This window comes from Narcine bancroftii, chromosome 7 (assembly GCF_036971445.1).
Source record: "Narcine bancroftii isolate sNarBan1 chromosome 7, sNarBan1.hap1, whole genome shotgun sequence".
In the NCBI taxonomy this organism is placed as follows: domain Eukaryota; kingdom Metazoa; phylum Chordata; class Chondrichthyes; order Torpediniformes; family Narcinidae; genus Narcine; species Narcine bancroftii.
The window spans coordinates 172,193,515-172,212,963 of record NC_091475.1 but is presented as its reverse complement, the minus strand read 5'-3'; the positions used below and the strand labels follow the sequence as shown (position 1 = coordinate 172,212,963).

The 19,449-nt window shown below is 36.9% G+C and overlaps 1 protein-coding gene across 1 annotated transcript in view; it reads right to left on the bottom strand.

Annotated features, from left to right (window-relative positions):
• Positions 1 to 19,449, bottom strand: part of rnf17 (ring finger protein 17) — a 174,729-nt gene that overhangs the window by 147,699 nt on the left and 7,581 nt on the right. Inside the window, exons 2-3 of the mRNA XM_069891323.1 lie at positions 18,216 to 18,280; positions 11,828 to 11,896 (exon numbers count right to left, since the gene is read on the bottom strand). Of these exons, the coding sequence (XP_069747424.1) occupies positions 11,828 to 11,896; positions 18,216 to 18,280 (134 nt within the window). The remainder of the gene's footprint in view (positions 1 to 11,827; positions 11,897 to 18,215; positions 18,281 to 19,449) is intronic.

Genomic DNA, 19,449 nt, shown 5'->3' with positions numbered 1-19,449 from the left:
TCGAAATTTGGTGCATGGAGATTCAGCAATGTCCATGGTTTCAAATATATTTGGCAGTGTACCATTACAAATCTCCCAGCCAGGTCTGTAGCTCCAACCACTCACCATCACTGGAACATTCTTGTGTATTAAAATGGGTACCCGCAGACTTAGAGTTGAAGGAGGAAGAGAACGCTTGCCCCACCCAATCCTTTTAAAATTTATCATGTTCCTTTTTTCATTAAATGGGTCTCTTGTAAAAACACTATATCTGCTCTTAGATGTTTTCGGTGAGCCAAGACTCCCTTTCTCTTTATGGTGGTGTTTAGGCTACTTACATTAAAACTAATAAATTTAATAGTCTTATTCATTTGTATTTCTGTGTTTTATCTTTTTGCCTCCAGAGCACCTCCACTTGTTTATCTTTTATAGGGCCCCTTTCACACTTCTCAACTGTCCATGATCTCTCCACGCCGACACCCACACCAACAAAGAAAAGAACACCCTCCATACCTCCAGATAAACAAGCCTCAAAAAAATAAAATAAGGCATAAAAAAGAAACAAATATCACAATTTTTAAAAAAATTCAAAGCAATCCCATCCTCTGTTTTGGCACTCCTCTCTTCTCCTCCTGTGCCACATTCCCTCCTATTTTGAGTCTCTTCGTGTGCCATCTTTTCCCATGCCCTGTCTTTTTCACAAACTTGCATGCCCCCTTCTGCCTCAAGCTTCCATTGTCTTTTTCATTTATACATTTTTTAAAAAACAAAATAAAATACAACTCCCCACTCCACAGATCAGTATCATAAAACCTGGAGCTTCCCCCCACTTCTGTCCAGTAATTTTTTTTAAGTATTCCAGTCATAATTCTTTTCAAGGGTTCAGTTCATATCTGCATTCTTGCAGAATTTATGCCTTTTCTGGTAGATCCCAGGTGCATATCATGGCCTCCTGTGGCTCCTTAAAATATTTTCTGTCCCCTCTTAGTAGTATAATTCTCAGGGTGGCTGGGTATAGCATCACATAGTTTATTTTTTAATCCCACAATATTTTCTTAACCTGCTTTAATTCTTTTCACTGTTTAAGCAGTGAATAGCATGAATAAAAGGTCTCATGACTGGAGGGAGAATAAACACTTTCATTAGCCTTTTGATTAGTCTTTCATTAGTCTTTTGAAGGGTTCTGGGTTTAGGCAGGAAACCAGGGTGATAAGTGAGCAGATGGAGGCGGAGCTGGGAGGCAGGGCCAGCGATCAGCACAACACCCTACCAGTGATTCCCAGTTCACTGCATTCACCCCTTCCTGTAGAATTTAGGGTCTGTGAATGAAGACAGAAAACATGGGTTCAGAAAAAATGGTTGAAAAGTATACAGTTATTTACAAATTTACAGATTTAAGCAGTTCTGGGGTCTGGAGATCTTGGTGGAGCACCTTAGGACTCAGGGGCCTTGGAATCCTGGGTCTCCCGGTCCCATTGTGAGGGAGGAAAGGCAGGCTGAGTCTCCGGCTTAAAGATGAAGGGAGATGCACTGAACCGGATCCCCCGAAGCCCTGACTGGGGGTGGAGAGAACAAGCTCCGTGGTTCAGGTGCCAGGTCCCTGATGGAGACTGTGTCCTACCTACCATCCGGGTACTCCACGTAGGTGTGTAGGATTGGCTTGGAGCAGTTTCACCCTTTCCACCAGGGGGTTGGTCTTGCTTCTCCTCACGTGCTTCCTGAGAAGGACCAGGAGTGGTGAGCCAGATTGGGAGTGTAGTTCCCGATGCAGACCTTCTTTCAAAAATGAATAGGAGCTCATGAGGAGAAGCGTTGGTCCAGCAATCTAGTCATTCTTGATTTTACCCCTCTTGACATTATTGAACATGAATGCAACCAAACACTGGTCAGTGAGGAACATAAATCTTCTATCAGCCAGGTAGTATCTCCAGTGCCTCTCGGCTTCTACAATAGCTTCATCCTCCTTTTCCACCAATGGGTTCCGGAGCTCGTGGCCTTGTAATGTCCACAGCTAAAGCACACCTTAGCATGGGAAGCAGTAGCCATTGAGGCAGGGGTAACGGGAAAGGGTCATCTGAGTGAGCGAGCTCACTGGCTTCAAGGCCATCATTCTCAAACTTGGCCTGTTCCAGTGATTTGGGTAGTTCGACATGGCTAGCCAGGTCCTTCTTTCCCAATTCAATCAGTTGCTGCCTCATACGTTTCAGCTGCTTCCAGAGTGTCCTACACTTCCAAAGCCTGCTTCATTCTTCATGCCTATTCTTTCTTGAGAAGGTGAGTTTAAATAATTTTTTAACAATGTTTACCACAATCTTTATCCAGGAGCTCTCTTGACATATATTTTCACTCTCTCTGCACCACATGACTCAGGTGGACCATCAATGTTTATTTGATTTTCTCCATTTTAATTGTTATGAGCTCAGAGGATCCATAAACCCAGCAGCAATAGATATTCATCAAGACAAATGGTTACTTAAACAAAAGTTGCTTTTAATTATCTTTAAACATGAAAACAGAATAACACTTTAACTTAATTAACCTAACTTAACCCCCTTCTAATTCTAAGTGCACGGATATGTAATGTGTGTGTAAGTTCAGAAAAGTTCTTTGGTTCGCAGTCCAATCTCACTTCTCATTCCTCCAAGTTCACTGGTTGCAGGCAATACTTATACTGTGCACAGAATGCAACATTTATAAAGTTCACCAGGCTTAGGTGTTTGAAAGGTAAATGGTTACCATTCAGGAAGGTTCTTGTCGGTTTTCAGAGAGAGATTTGTTGTTCCAGGACATCCACAACTGATTCCTTTTTAATCAGCCACTCGAGTGTCTTGCTGATGAAACTTGCCTCCTTCAGGGTTCTCCAGATGATAACCTCTTTCAGGTCATCACAGAGTTCCTTTTTGCTTCTCTTATTCCAAGTGAAACATTAGACAGCCAGTCCTCTCCTCTTGCATGAACCATAACAGCTTTGACCAGGCTGAACCAAGAACTCACAACCTGTCTTCCAAATTAGGCTTTCCACAAGCTTGCCCTGTTCCAGTCCCAGATGCTGTGGCTGGCTGTAACACTGTAGAAGTGATCTGTCTCTCACACAGAGAAAAAGCCTGTTTGACTCTCTCTGCTTGCAAAACCACATGACCCTCTTTGATCAGCTCCAGACAATCTGTGGCTCCGACAATTTCTTTCATCTGTTGCCTTTTTGTAAACAATCAATCCATTAATGAAGTCTCTTGGGCCTCTCCAAAGCTCTTGCAAAGCCTGTAGGGCCGATATGTCTAGCATTAGCAGAGCTCCAGTAATTCAAATAACATGTGTTTTAAAGTGTTTGCATGTAACCTACTCTAACAAACCTTTCCCAATTTATCTCTCAAAAACATATCTATATACTCTGTCACATAATAAAGAAACTGATATCTTTAATCCATTCTGTAATACAGGAATCCCTATCAGACTTTCAGTGTAACAAGATTAGACATTTGGCTAATAGGGATGTAAATGCTATTGTGTATTTCTGCAGGGAATTTAGGGAATTGTCAGAGATTCCAAATATAGCAGGGTTAAAAACTAACTTTAAAATATTTTAGATAGTATGCTGAAGAGTCCACTCCAGAACCCTTGTATTTTTGTGCACTGATACTTGGGTGGCAAGGGGAGCCATTACACTTGTTGCATTTGTCCTCTATTTCAGGATAAATGGCTGCCAGTTTGGATTGAGAAAAGTGGACCCCGTGCAGCATCTTAAACTGATTAGGTCCCAAGTAAGTGCAGGAGATGGTAGAATGAGTTCTCTCAATAGCCTCTTCCCAGTTTCTCCTCAATTTCCATTTCCAATTCTTGCTCCTGTTCTTTAATTTTGGAAAGTTAAAGGCCTTTAATTGAGAGAATTGTGTTTTTAAATTTTGAAATTGGCCCATTGACTCCTAAATTAGCTGAGACTAGATATTTCCAGAGTCGTTTGGAAGGTAACTGAGAAAGTTTGGGAAAAAACAAAATAAAGTGTCAAATCTGAAAGTAGTGAAATAAGTATGATACAGTTAAGTTGTAAGTATGTGACAAAGAGGTGAAGCTGCTAAACACTCTGTCCACATAAAGATCTGAAGACATTTCATACCTTTAGTCAGTGACTGAAGGTGAAAATAAGTGATTGTTATTTAAGGTACACGAAACTGACACCGCTGCCCACTTAAAGTAACATCAAATTTGGTACCAGATTTTTATCGTATTGGGTACCACTGGGCTGTCGGTGTGGTTAGAGGGTTCTGTGAGAAATAATTACCATGCAGCTCAAGATGACGATTTGCAAAACGACTCTTCCAGTTTATACCATGAGAGGTCAGGGGAATGCACCCAGTAATTTAGCTTGTGCGTGTGCTGCACAGTAGTGAAATTGGAAATTGGGAAGAGTGAGCCTTCCAATAACTTCAGTTTTGCAAAAATGCCTACCAATCCAGTTTAAACCTTCCCAAGAAGCACTGGCAAATCACCCTACCAGAATATTGGCCTCCATCCTTAACAGAACCAGAATTATCAATAAAAGAATTAGATAAGAAATTGAAGGAATATGGAGAAGTATCGGGGTACAAGATCATCGCAAATAAAAGTGAAGCGATGCCAATAAATAATGCAGATTTCATAAAATTTAAGAAAGAATCATCATTTAAATGGCAAACACAAGCAATCCAATACCTAGGTATTCAACTAGATAATAATCTAGGCCATCTATACAAATTAAATTATCAGCCATTAATGAAGAAATTACAAGACGACTTAGAACATTGGAAAGATTTACCACTAACACTGATAGGAAGGGTAAATTGCATTAAAATGAATATCTTCCCAAGGATACAATACCTATTCCAATCATTGCCAATTCACCTAACAGAGAAATTCTTCAAGGAGCTAAAGAAAATAATAAGGAAATTCTTATGGAAAGGGGGGAAACCGAAGATAGCGCTAGATAAATTAACAGAATGGTACAAACAAGGGGGCTTACAGCTACCAAACTTTAAGAATTATTATAGAGCAGCACAATTAAGATACCTATCAGATTTTTATCAAACAAGGGAAAAACCAGATTGGACCAGATTAAAGCTAGATAAAATAGGGGAGAAGGTACCTGAACATATACTATATGAGTGGGATGAAAAGCTGGTGCAACATAGGAATTCACCAGTACTGCACCATCTGTTCAACATTTGGAAGAAGATTCACGTAGAAAGGAAAAAAACAAGTTTTCAACTACCAAAATTAATATTGACGCAAAATCAACTAATCCCCTTCACAATAGATAACCTTTCCTTTAGAGAATGGGAGAGCAAAGGAATCAAAAGAATAGAAAATTGTTTTTCGGGAAATAAATTATTATCTTTTGAACAGATGAAGTGCTAATATGGTATAACTCACGGTACAATGTTTGCATACCACCAATTGAAAACCTTATTGAAGGACAAATTGGGAAGCAGGCTGAGGTTACCAGAAGGAAGCAATTTTGAATATGTGATTACAGAGACAATGATAATTAAAAGATTTATAACAAACACGTACATCAAACTGCAAGAGAAAGAGAACGAGAAAACAAGGTGTAAACCCAAACAAAAATGGGAACAAGATCTAAACATAAAGATAAAGAATGAAACATGGGAAAAGCTATGCTCCGAACTATGAGAAATACAATAAACACGAGGTTACGCATGATACAATATAATTGGTTGCACAGGCTATACACCATGCCCTAAAAGTTAAATAAATGGGACCCAACAGTATCAGACAGATGTTTTCGCTGTAAGAAGGAAACGGGAACAACAGTACATGCAATTTTGGCATGTGAGAAAGTGGAAAAGTTTTGGGAAGATCTAAACCAGGTATTAAATAAAATCACAAAAAGCAACATACCAAAAAATCCAGAGATCTTTCTTCTAAGTAATGTAAGAAGTAAAGAACTTGGACTCGATTTGGATGGAGCACAAAAATGGTTTATTATGATAGCCTTAGCTGCAGCAAAAAAATGTATTATGTCAACCTGGAAATCAGAAGATAGCCTGAGAATACAGCAATGGTACATAGAAATGAATAAATGTATTCCATTGGAAAAAATAACATATAATTTAAGAAATAACATCACAGTATTTGAACAAATTTGGGAACCGTACATGGAACACAACAGAGAAGTCCTACCGTGGACCTCCACCACCTAAAATGACAGAAGGTGTAGAAGACGAAATTAACTGACCCAGTATGTAAAAGTAGATGACACAATTTTCTTGTTTATTTTCATTGTGTGAAGACATTGTTTAATGGGTTTAATGTATCATATATTTTGAACGTTGAGTGGGTGGGGAGGGGGGGTGAAGGAGGGAGGGAAGGGAGGGAGCAAAAGGGGAGAAAATGACATTGTGTATATTCAAGAGGGAAATGTTTGTGCGTATTTTGGTCAGTATGGTTCATAACGTGAAAAATAAAAAAATTAATATTGGTCTCCATCCAGGTCAGATATAATCTGTCTTTCCTGGACAGGTCACCTCTTCTCCAGAAAAAAAATTCCAATGATACAAGGACCTGAACCCCTGCATCATCTTCTGCCATACATTTATCTATTCTTAATTTGATTAGCATTTGGCTCCAGGAGTAATCCAGAGATGAATACCTTCAAGGCCCTACTTTTTAGTCTCTTTTCTAGCTCTAACTTCACTCCACAAGACATCATCCCTTTTCCTACCTCCTCACCCTCTCCCTTGAGAATGTTCTATAGCCACTCAGAGACCTCCTTGACACTGGGATCCAAGAGGCAACACACCATCCTGGTATATCTCTCTTCCTCCGAAGAAATGCTAATATGCCCCTCTAACTATGGAGCTCTGCCCAACTCCACCCTTCCCTGATGTAACTCAGAATTTGTCGTGATGCTATTGATCTATTTGCTGCTGCTGATGCCTCAAAGGACATTCCTCCCTATTTGTATTCAAAGTGGTAAACCTGTTACTGAGGAGGATGGCCACAGGGGAACCATAATTGTCTGCTAATTCCCTCCTTTTTTTTTAACCTAATGGTCACCTAACTACCAGCAGCCTGAACCTTAGATGTGACAACCTTACTGTAACTATTATCTATAATCTTCTCTACTTCCCTTTTGACCCAGACTTGGTTCAACTCCTTAGCTGTCAGTAAGAAAGTGAAACTGGATACACTTCCTACAATTCTCCCTGATGCTCCACATCCTGCAGAAGGAGCATACCTCTTTCCTGACTGCCATCCCCATTGAACTAAGTCTGAAATGACAAATAAAAAAAATTCTTACCTGTTCTGAACAATTCTACTCAGCCTTCTTGCAAAATCTCAGCACTGAAACTCAATCATTACACTTAATAGCTCTAGCCATTTAAAACAAAGTCACCAAACTTTTGGAATATTTTTTCATTGAAGAAATTACATTACTCCTTGGTACTATTGACCTGCTGGACTTGACAGTGAAGTTTAATACAAACTGAACATATCATCCCAATTCAACAGTTTATACATTTTCTATATGACCAAATTCTACAATGGATTTGTCTTTCACCGTCATTGATCACCAGCTTTCTCCCAAAATTCCTTTCATTTACCTCCCCTTGCTTGGCAATATCATCTACAAGCATCGACTCAGTTACAACACCCAATTTTACTCTGGTTTCCACCCTCAATGCCATGAAAGAGACATTTTACTTCACAGAAATTAAGATCAAAATATCATGGAAAATTAAGCTCGTTTATTGTCATCTGATTTTACATATACAGCCCAATGAACCAGTACATCTCCAGATCATAGTGTACACATAAATAGCATATATACATAGTGATCTGAAATAACTATATACAAAAATAATTTGCAGGTTTCTAGGATTGTTTAACAGTCGCACTGCCTGCACAAAGAAGTTGCTTCCCAGCCTGGCAGTCCTGGGTGGTGTCTCAGTGACTGCAGCCTGGGTGGTAAGGGTCCTCAATGATTCTCTGAGGCCTCTTTCAGCACCATTACCTGTAGATATTGGCGCTGGAGGGAAGGGAGACTCCAGTGTTCTTCACAGCTGTTTTAATCACCAGCCATACCGATCTACTTCTTTGCAACTGTCATATCACACTATGAAGCAGCCAGCCAGGACACACTCTATTGTGCTCCAGTCGGATGGTGGCCAGTAGCATCTTTCTGACTCATGAGGTGGTGCTATGGGTCCAGGATACCAAGGAACATTATGCTCTCCACTCTCTCTATTCAGCCAAGTTTTCAATCTCCCTCCTGTATGCTGAATCAACACCCCTTTTATACAACCCACTACCGTGGTATCGTCGCAAATTTGTAGATGGTCAGCATGAACATTGGTAGGCCACAGGGCCTGCTTCTGCCCTGTATGACTCTAAACGAGTTCCCTCAGATTAGGGCTGTCGCGAGAAATGGGGAGCAAGGACTTCAGTTTGCCGCCAGGAGCAGGGACCACTGTATATGTACTTTTAATGCAAGATATGAACTTTTAAAATTTTGGTCATATGTGTTGTTGGACGTAACTCATGTAGGTTGGAAGTCGAGGACTACTTGTAAAACCATCCATTAATGAATGGAAGATCTTTCTCTGCAAAATGTACTTCAATCAGTAGAGTTTGTCACCCCACATACAATGTGTATTTAGACACACAGCACAGTACAGGCTGTTTCGACCCATGAGTCTGTGCTGCCTAATTTACACCTATCCGGTGCATTTTGAAAAGTGGGAGGAAAGCAGAGAAAATCCATGCAGACACGAGAAGAACAAACAAACTCCTTAGAGAGAGCATGGGACTCGAACCTCAGCTAGTCCCGATAGCTGGCGCTGTAAAGGCATTGTGCTAACCGCTATGCCATTATAATTAGTTTCTGCTCTTCTGAAATGTGAAAGGCACAATATTATTATTCCTTGTATTACGAGCTCCCATCCCATTTTATTTAGTGTGACTATCACTTTAAGGGCTGCAACAATTCACAGCTATGGAGAGACGGGATGGCAACAACTAGTACAGACTACACCCAAAGCTGATACTCTGGAGGAAAAGAAACTTTATCTAAGGACATAGGTGGTGAGAGTTATGTGAATGGAGCCCTGAAGGAAACAGCATTCATTATTGATCAGCCATCTCATGGAACACTGAGATGTAATGACTCTGTGAAATGGACAATTCAGCTGATTCTCCATCAGGAGAATGATTGAATCACACCATGACCAAAGGAAGGGTCATTCAGATTGTCCCGTATCTGGATATTAGAAGCATCGTTTGAAACTCGTTTAATTTCCCCTATGCAAGGAGGAAATTCGACAAGGATCTGTGAGTTTTCGGCAGTCCAGTCACTCAGTCTCTCCTTCGTGATTACTTCTGTGCATCAGTTTGAAAGCCTGCATTTCAACAAGGGATTTCTAAGACTTAGCTTTGGGGTGACTTTCTAGAATTGTGCCGTGATGATTTAGGTATCCCACATACACACACAAGTACATTCGTACTTATAGGTGGAGTAAATTGTGTAAAGATTAATGTTTTTCCTAAAATACAATACCTTTTTCAATCAATTCCTATTCCAATTCCTCAAAAATGTTTTAAAATGCTTGAGTTATGAAATTTTTATGAAAAGATGCCAAGAGTTTCTTTGGATAAATTAACTTGGAATTACGACTTCGGTGGTTTGCAGCTCCCTAATTTTATGAATTATTATAAAGCTGCCCAGTGTGTTTTGTTAATGTAATGTATGATTTAAATAAAATTCCAGCTTGGGTATACATAGAACTTACTAAAATAGGGGAACCAAACCCACACAATTTTATTTAGAAATGAAATTTAAGGTTGTTAACAATGAACAGAGCTACTCCTATATTGAAGCATTTAATTGAGCTTTGGAATAAAGGTTTATAAAGAAATTGGAGAAGAAAGATTATTGTCTGGAAAAACACCATTATTTCAGAGTAGATTGATTCCGTTTTCTGTAGGAAATAAATTTTTTAAGATTTGGCAATGTCAGGGAAGACAGATGTTTAGAAGCAAGTAAATTTATTTCTTTTAATAGAATGAAGAAGTTTAAAATACCTGAAAATACTAGATTTTATTATCAAGTTATGAATTTTTACATGAAAATTATGGTCACGAATCATTATTACCAGTAGAGATGGAATTAGAATTATTGTTACATAATGGAAATATAAAGAAATTTATCTCAATGATGTATAGGTTAATACAAAAGAAAGCCCAAAAAATAGGGCTTCATAATTTAAGACAAAGATGGGAAGTAGATTCACAAATAGATGAACAAGATTGGATTGGTATATGTAGAGAAAATATGAATGGTGCAATATAATTTTATTCATTAGTTATATTTAACATCATATAAATTTAAAAAATCGAATAAGGATTTTTTTTTTCAGATTTATGTTTTAGATATGGACAGGAAATTGGTACATTTTTGCATTCCGTTTGGCAGTGTCCTAAAGTTAAATCTTTTTGGTTAGAAATGGGTAAATTATTGGAACAAATAATGGGGATTAATTTCCCACAGGATCCAATGTTATTTTTATTGAGTGATATTAAGAATTTGAACCCAAGTTGAAATTGAATATGCATCAAAAGAAATTTGGTGAAATTGCTTTAGTAATAGCAAGAAAATGTATTGTCATTACTTGGAAGTCTGATACGGATTTGAATATTGAAAGACGGCACGCTGAAGTCCGGAGTTGAATATCACTTGAGAAAATTACTTATAATTTAAGAGATAAATATTATATATTTTGGAAGATATGGGGCCCTTATTTATGAAATATGGATGTTAATATTTAAACGATGCTCAAACTTTCCTTTCTCCTTAAAGTCTCAGTAAATTATAAGAGACTTTAAAGTAATAGGCACCCCTTTTGAGGGTGTTTTGTCCCATTCTTGCTTTTTCTTTTTTCTTCTTTGTAGGGGGATGGGGGGGGGGTCATATTTTTCTTTCTTTTTTTAAATACCACATGAATTTGAATTATCTTTATGTGTTTTATTTTGTGGTTTTAAACAAATACTTTAAAAAAAAAGTATATTTGTGCATAGTTGGGGTGGAGTTTAACTAATATGTTATATTATTTGCAGTTATTAATAAAGTGTTTTAAAATAAAAATACAACATTGCCTTGGAGAATTTCTATTGCTGCCTTGGTCTGCGATGCATTTAAAATATTGACTGAAGTGTATTTAAAAGAACATTTAGACAAAATGTAGTGAAATGAAGATAGGTTGGAACAAACAAGGGAATAAACTCAAACAACAATAGAAAACAGGAAACACTGGAAACTCAAAACACTATTTCTTTCTCCATAAATGCCACCTAATATTCTGCTAGTTTAGATTTACAGCATCTACAGTCTTGTATTTAGAAAACTAAAGAGAGATAAGCCTGGGAGGATCAAAAGGGAACATGAAAAGTAATATCCTTTAAGCAGAGTAAAGCTGCCAGTTGCATAAAATTATATTGACAAAGTCTGAACATTACCACTAAAATAGAAATGAAAAACACCAGATGCAACAGGCAGCTTCACTCTGTTTAAGAGATACTACTTTTGCACCTTAAATATGAAAGATAAATTATCCAATTTAATCTGAACCTTCAGAATAAAGATCAACTGCATTTTATCCCCATTTAAAAAAATTATAACGATTCTTTGGTATAATTCTGAACCAACTGTCTAGAAATTGGATGGATATGTACTTTCAGTATTTTGTTCTCTATTAATAATATACATATTCAAATTGTGTAATAATTTATGAAATGGAATTTCTTTTATTCCTTGGTTTAAAAAAAATTACAAGGGTGGGAGAATAATTCAAGAATTTACCTGAAGCAAGTTATTAAACAGGTCTTGTTCACACATTTTACAAAGCCCATCATTAATTGCATCACTTTCCTAAGAAAGAAAATAATCTGAATTAATTTTTATTGGAATAGCAATACACAATTTTAAGAATTCCATCAAGACAAGAGATTGAACACAAAATTTTCAGTTGTTTACAGAACACATTTAATCAAAATAATAGCTCAATAAGAAACTGATACAAGAATCCTCTCCAAGAGCAAGCTATAGCAGTCACTAGAAATCAGAAACAATTTAAAATATTGTAAATACTCAGCAGATCAGTCAATATTTCCCATGGTGGAAAGGGGGCACAACTTCAGGATTGAAGGGCATCCATTTAGAACAGAGATGCAGAGGAATTTATTTAGCCTGAGGGTGATAAATAGTTGGAATTTGTTGCCACAAGTGATTGTGGAAGCCAAGTCACTGGGTATATTTAAGGCAGAGATTTATTTTTTTTAAATAAAAAAACCCTCTAAATTACCCTCCTACACCCCCCCACAACCCCCTATCCCACCCCTTACTCTCCCTCCCCCTTCACCCGGAGCTCATCACACAAAAAGAAAAGTATTAAAACACACAAATAAAATGGGTTAAGTTACAATACATCATTTCAACGATTCAAGCTAAAATTATTTAAAAAAAACTATTTACTTAACATCTAAATTCATACATTTCAAATATTGACGGAAGTGTATTTAAAAGAACATTTAGACAAAATGTAGTGATATGAAGATGGGTTGGAACAAACAAGGGAATAAACTCAAACAACAATAGAAAACATTTTTTTCAAAAAAAGGAATAATTATTTCTCAAATTATATGCAACTTTCTCTAAACATAAGCATGATTGAATTTCATTAGCCACCTCTGTATGCTCAACTTTACATAATTTTTCCAGGTTACCGCTATATACTTCCTAGCTACTGCCAAACTCAATCGAATAAATGCTATTCAAGATATATCCAAACGTACTGCTAATGGATTCATATACACAGCCATGGATCCACATATAAATCTATTTGAAATAAATCTTGCAAAAATCTTTTCCCAAAAAGGTTTAACCTTTGGACAATTCCACGCAGAATGTGCGAAAGTACCTAAAACACCTAAAACACAAATCAGAATCTCTAAAACCATACCTCTTTAACTTTTCAGGGGTTAAATATAACTGATGTAAAAAAAATTATAATTAACTAAACTATAACGCACATTAACTAATTTTGTAACACTATGTAAACATAAATCAGACCATACTTCCTCAGGAATAAACATAGCTAAGTCCTGTTCCCATTTATCTCTTACTCGCAATACATCTACCTTCTTCATTTTTGATTGTAACATCAAATACATTTCAGAAACAAACCCTTTCTTTCCCTTTCCATAAGCAATATTTTGAACTTCGATTGTGTTGGTAATATAATTTCTCGCCCAAACGTATTCATTAAAAAAAATCACATACCTGATAATAAGCAAACAATGTATTTTGTGATATCCTAAATTTCTCCCTAAGCCTGTCAAATGAAAGAAAGAAACCTACCTCAAAACAATCTTCAATTAATACCAAACCTTTTAAGTCCCATTCTTTCAAATGAGGATTATGCATTGAAAAAGGAATCAAACGATTTTGATATAATGAAGTTTTAATTGAACATAGTTCTTTTGACCCTATAAGTTAATTCCATTTACTCCATACTTTAAACAAATGAGTTAAAACAGATAACTTATGTTTGTAAAAGCAATAAATTCCATTTATATATGAAATTATGTATTGATCTTTCTTGTATCTGATCCATCTCCATATAAGCTCACATCAGTGGTTGATCAGTATCAAACAAACTACTAATAAACTTCAACTGTGCTGCCTGATAATAATTTTGAAAATGTGGTAATCATATGACCATGTCAGCTTTTGCATCAATACTCTTGATAGGGTATCACTTTATTTAATTCTTTAAAAAATTTCCCTGGTACCAGACACGGAATTGATTGAAACAAATACTTAATATGCGGATATATATTAATTTTAATACAATTTACTTGGCCAAATAATGTCAATGGCAATTCCTTCCATCGATTCAAATCAGATTTAATCTTATTTAACAAAGGTAAGTAATTTAAACCATACAGATTCTTAAATTCCTTATCAATAATTACACCTAAATATTTAATCTTCTTTGACCATTTAAATTTAGTAATTTGCCTACAATCTGAATAATCTTCATCAGATATAGGTAATATCTCACTTTTATTCCAATTTACTTTATACCCTGACATTGACCCATAATATTTTAACAATTCTTGTAAAGGTTGTAATGAATTCTTCAGGTTAGATAAATATATCAACACATCATCTGCAAATAAATTAATTTTATACTCTCGTTGCTCAATCGTAATGCCTTGAATATTTACATCTTGTCTAATTGCCTGGGCTAAAGGTTCTATAACTAATGCAAATAAGACTAGTGACAATGGACAGCCCTATCTAGTTGATCTGTACAAAGTAAATACTTGAGAAATCTGACCATTTGTCACCACCTGTGCAGAAGGACTCATGTATAACGCCTTAACCCAATCAATAAAAGACAGTCCAAATTTAAATCTCTCCAACACTTTAAATAAAAATTTCCACTCAACTTGATCAAAAGCTTTCTCAGCATCTAATGCTAATATCATTGGTTGATTAACTTACTGTCTTCAAGCATTAATTATTGTAATTAATTTAGTAATATTATCAACTGAGTATCTATTTTTAATAAACCCCGTTTGATCCACATGCACTAATTTCGGTAAAAATTTTGCCAGTCTATTTGCCAAAACTTTTGTTACAATCTTATAGTCTACATTAAGTAAAGATATAGGTCTATAAGAACCACTTTCAATGGATCTCTATCTTTCTTTGGTTTAACAGTTTATCAAAGCTCTTGAAAATGATTCAGAAAATAACCCAGTATCAGTTACCTGCTTCAATACATCCATATGCACTGGAAGCAACAAACTGTGAAATTCCTTATAAAATTCTACTGTAAATCCATCCTCACCAGGTGATTTACCAATCGGCATAGCTTGTAGTGCCTCTTTTAATTCAAAATCCGTAAACAGTGTATCTAACAATTTTACCTCTCGCTCATCCAAAGAGGCCAAGTTCAAATTAGACCAAAAATTGTCAATCTGTTCCATATCAACATTATCTTCAGATGTATATAAATCCTGATTAAAAAGTACGAAATTTCTCATTTATCTCCTGTGGTTTATAAGTAACACCTGAGTTTCCACATATTGCATTGATTGTTCTGGAAGTTTGTTCGGTTTTCAACTGCCATGCTAATACTTTATGAATTTGTACACACCAAATGAGGATGATGCACAATTTGCAACTGATACCTTTTTACATTTGAGCCAATCAAATGAGAATATAATGGTAGGAGGGGACTTTAATTGCTGTTTGGATCCACTGTTGGATAAATCTCCAAAAATTTTTAAGAAAACTAAGATGGCTAAAACAGTGGTAGAAGTGATGGAGGAATTGAATTTGGTTGATATATGGCAACGTATTCAGCCGACTGAGAAGGATTATTCATTTTATTCTGCCCATCAAGATTTATTTTCTAGAATAGATCTCTTTTTGGTTTCAGCTCATCTACAGGGAAGGGTTGATTTGGCAGAATATAAAAGTAGAATATTTTCGGATCATTCTTTATTGTTGATATCTTGTGAGATTGCTGAGAAAGTTGAGAGAAATTATCATTGGAGGTTTAATGAGATGTTCTGAGACGACCTGAATTTGTTGTGTTTTTAAAGGACCAGATTAAAACCTTTTTTTGGAGATAAATGAGGGATCAGTACAGAGTAAATTTACATTGTGGGAGCTTTGAAAGCATATTTGAGAGGTCAAATTATTAATTATATGACTAGAGTGAAAAAGCAATATACAGTGGAACTTTCGGAGTTAGAGAAAGAGATTGAAGATTTAGAGAAAAAGTTTCAGGAGAATGCAACAGAAGATAATAAGATACAGTTATCTAATTTGAAACTTCATTATAATATGAAACAAACTCATAATTATGAAAGATTGCTTTTGAAATCAAAACAACAGTATTATGAGTCAAGTGAAAGAGCATTTCAGGTAGAGATTGATAGGTTTCTGATTAGCCAGGTGTCAAAGGGGAGAAGGCCAGGCAGTAGGGTAGAGTGGGAAAATGGACCAGCTCATGACTAAATAACGAGGCTGGATAACCTATTTCTGTTTTATGCCTTATGGTCTAATTCTTTTGAAACAAAAAAGGATACAGCAGGTACAGAGACATGAAAACAGAGGAGTCTGTTAAGGAGTACTGAAACTTAAGGAAGTAGAGTTGGATGCCGTCACAAGTAAATAATTTAATTTAAATAAATTATTTATACCTATCAATTTTTATTCCTAAATATTTAATTGTTTCTTTTTGCCACTTAAATTTTGTCAGTCTCTTACATTGTGAACAAACCATATCAATCATAAGCATCACCTCACTTTTATCAACATCAACTTTATAACCTGATACCAATCCATATTCTATTAATCACATATTCAACTTATTCAACAATATTTCTGGTCTTGTTAAATATACTATAACATCAGCCATTAACAAACTAATTTTATGCTCTTTATTACCTATCTCAAATCCCTTAATTTATCACTTTAATTATTTCTGCCATTGGCTCTATTGCTAATGCAAATAAAAAAAGGTTTTGGTAATTGTCTATTCATAACCACTTTTGCTTTTGGCTGATCTTACAACTTTTTTATCCAATTTCCAAAAGTATTTGGAATCCAAATGCATAAAGTACTTTAAACAAAAAATCCCACTCCAATCTATCAAATGCTTTCTCTGCATCTAACGCAACTGCTACTGCTGGTATCTTTCTATTTTGTGGTATATTTATCAAACTTTAAAACATAACTATATTATCTGCTGTTCTTCTATTTTTAATAAAACAAGTTTGATCCATATTTATTAATTTTGGTAAAAATTTAACTAACTGATTGGCTAATAACTTTGATACAATTTTATAATCCATATTCTTTAGTGATATAGGTCTATATGAAGAAGGTTGTAGACAATCCTTCCCTTTCTTCGGAATTATTGTTATTAACGCTGTTTTAAAAGATTCTGGTAGGTCATATACCTCTTTCATTTGGTCTAATGTATCCAAGAGCTTTGTAACACTTGCTTCTCTTCCATATATATTTGTGACTAATCAGGCTGCCCGGCTCTTGACTCGTTCGATGGTAGCAGTGTTTTTGTTTGTGTACAAGTCCCATGCAGCTACTGCATATTCCAAATGTGGTCTGACAAGGGAGATGTACAACTTCTCCTTGACAGAAGTTGAACAATGATGGAAGTTGCATCTCAGGCAATTTAGTACTCCAGTGGCATTTACCACTGTATAATACGTTTGAACATTCCAATGCAGGTCATTCTGCATTTCGATGCCAAGGTATTTGGTCTGTTGGGTTTCATCAAGGGTGAGAACCAGGATTTTGTATGTTTTGTCTTCCTGGTGACATGCCTGGTTTTGCATTTGGAAGGATTGAACTGCCTGCCCCATTTTTTTGATCATTCTACCATGCTATCAAGATCTTTTTGGAGAGCATCCTTGTCATCAGGTGACTTAATTAGATGGTATACAAAACAGTCATCTGTGAATAGTCTAGTGGTGCTTGTGACTTTTCCGTGAATGTCATTGATGTAGAGTAAAAACAAATGTGGGCCTAACACTGTGCCCTGGGGAATACCACTTAACACTGGACACCATTCAGAGCTTTTTCAATTCATGTACACCTGCTGGAGAAGATTCATCAAGAAATTGGAAATCCATCTTTTAGTGTTGGAGCGAATACCATAGTAATCGTCCTTCTTAAGTAATCTTTGGTGAGGAATAACAATGAATGCTTTGGAGAAGTTGAGCACTGTGAAATCAGTGGTAATATTGTTAGAGCTTTTTGGCCAGGTCATTTGTTGTCAGGATAAGCTGGGGCTCGCATGATCTATACTTTCTAAATACAAGCTGATTATCAACAAGAATATGGTGATTGTGAAGATGCTTCATCAGTTGCTGTCTATTATCTGCTCCAGGAGTTTGCAGCAAGTGTTTGTTAATGAAACTGGATGATAATTTGCCAGTTTGAATGTGGAAAGGATGATTAGTGAGTTTGAAAATAACACAAAAATTGGTGCTATTTTTGAGAGCAAGAGGGGTAAAAGATGATATTCACAACTCAACTTTTCCCAGCATTCAACAGCAAACTCCAACAATGTAAACAATATCACTGAAATGCTGCTGTTAATATACAGTTACTGAAAATACTTCTTCAGCAATAGACATTTTACCTGTTTAAAGTCGATTGCATTTAATTCCTCTGCTGTGTACTTGCATTTCAGATACAAATTTCTTTCTAAAATTTAAAAAAAAACATTCCTAAGCAACTCTGATAGTAATCAAAAAGAAAATAAATTATTGGAAAATGTCAGAAATCAGGCAGCACCTGAAGAAAGAGAAACAGTTCACATTTTGGGTCTGCAACCTATTACATTTGCACTTTCAGGAAAGGGGACAGAGTTTGCACCCTTGTCCACATTAATAGCATTGAAGTGGAAAGAGTAGATAGCTTCAAATTCTTAGCAATAAATAGATCCAATGATAATTATCTAGGACAACCATCACTTTTATTTTTTTTAGAAGACTAAGAAAGTTCAGCACGTTCCTCTCTCTCTGCACAACTTTTATAGGTAGCCTGTAGTGTCTGCTGCAGCAGCACAACCAAATACGGAGACGTCCACACAGGTGAGTATGAAACAAAGATTGACTTTACTGGTTTGAATTCCCCGCGTGTCTGCACTTCCCTGCCCACTTACGATGACGTACCCTCTGACTTCCAGAAGTGACGTAATTGTGTCGCGTTGTCACTCTCCGGCCGGCTGGCAGTTATGTGGAAGTGGAAGGCTCCTTAGCCCGCATATGGCGCTAGCTGCGGGCTCATTCTCAGACTGAAGGGGAGCTCGCGCCGTCTTAGACCAGCCATGTGTTGCGGCAATTCGGCCCGTTTACTTGCGCGGTCGCACTGCCTGCTACACTATCCCCCCCCTCCCAGAATCGTTGACTTACAACCTTTGGGTGGTCTACCTCTGTGTTTGACCCGGGGTTCCGGGGCCGGCAGGTCGGAGTCCAGGTGCATGACTTTGAGGCAGTTGACTGTGAATCTGTCCTGTCAGCCGCCAATGTCCAATATAAAGACCACATTGCCTCTCCGCCTTCGTATGGGCACTGTAGGAGGGTCCCTTGCTGTCCTCAGCATACAAAAACATTGTGTTTGGACTGTAGATCTGCTGGAATGTGGTTGGGTGGTGAGAAGTGTCTTGACAGTGGCGGGGGGGGGTCATCCACCCGCTTTCTCTCTCAGGACATCTAACACGCTGGTCTACGGGCCGGGGAGTTGAAATGTATGTCCACTGGGATGATAAGCGGTGCACCACACACCATCTCTGCGGCAATGCTGGTAGGTCCTCCTTTGGTGCCGTGCTGATCCCGAGCAGTACCCATGGAAGCTCGTCCATCCAATTCGGC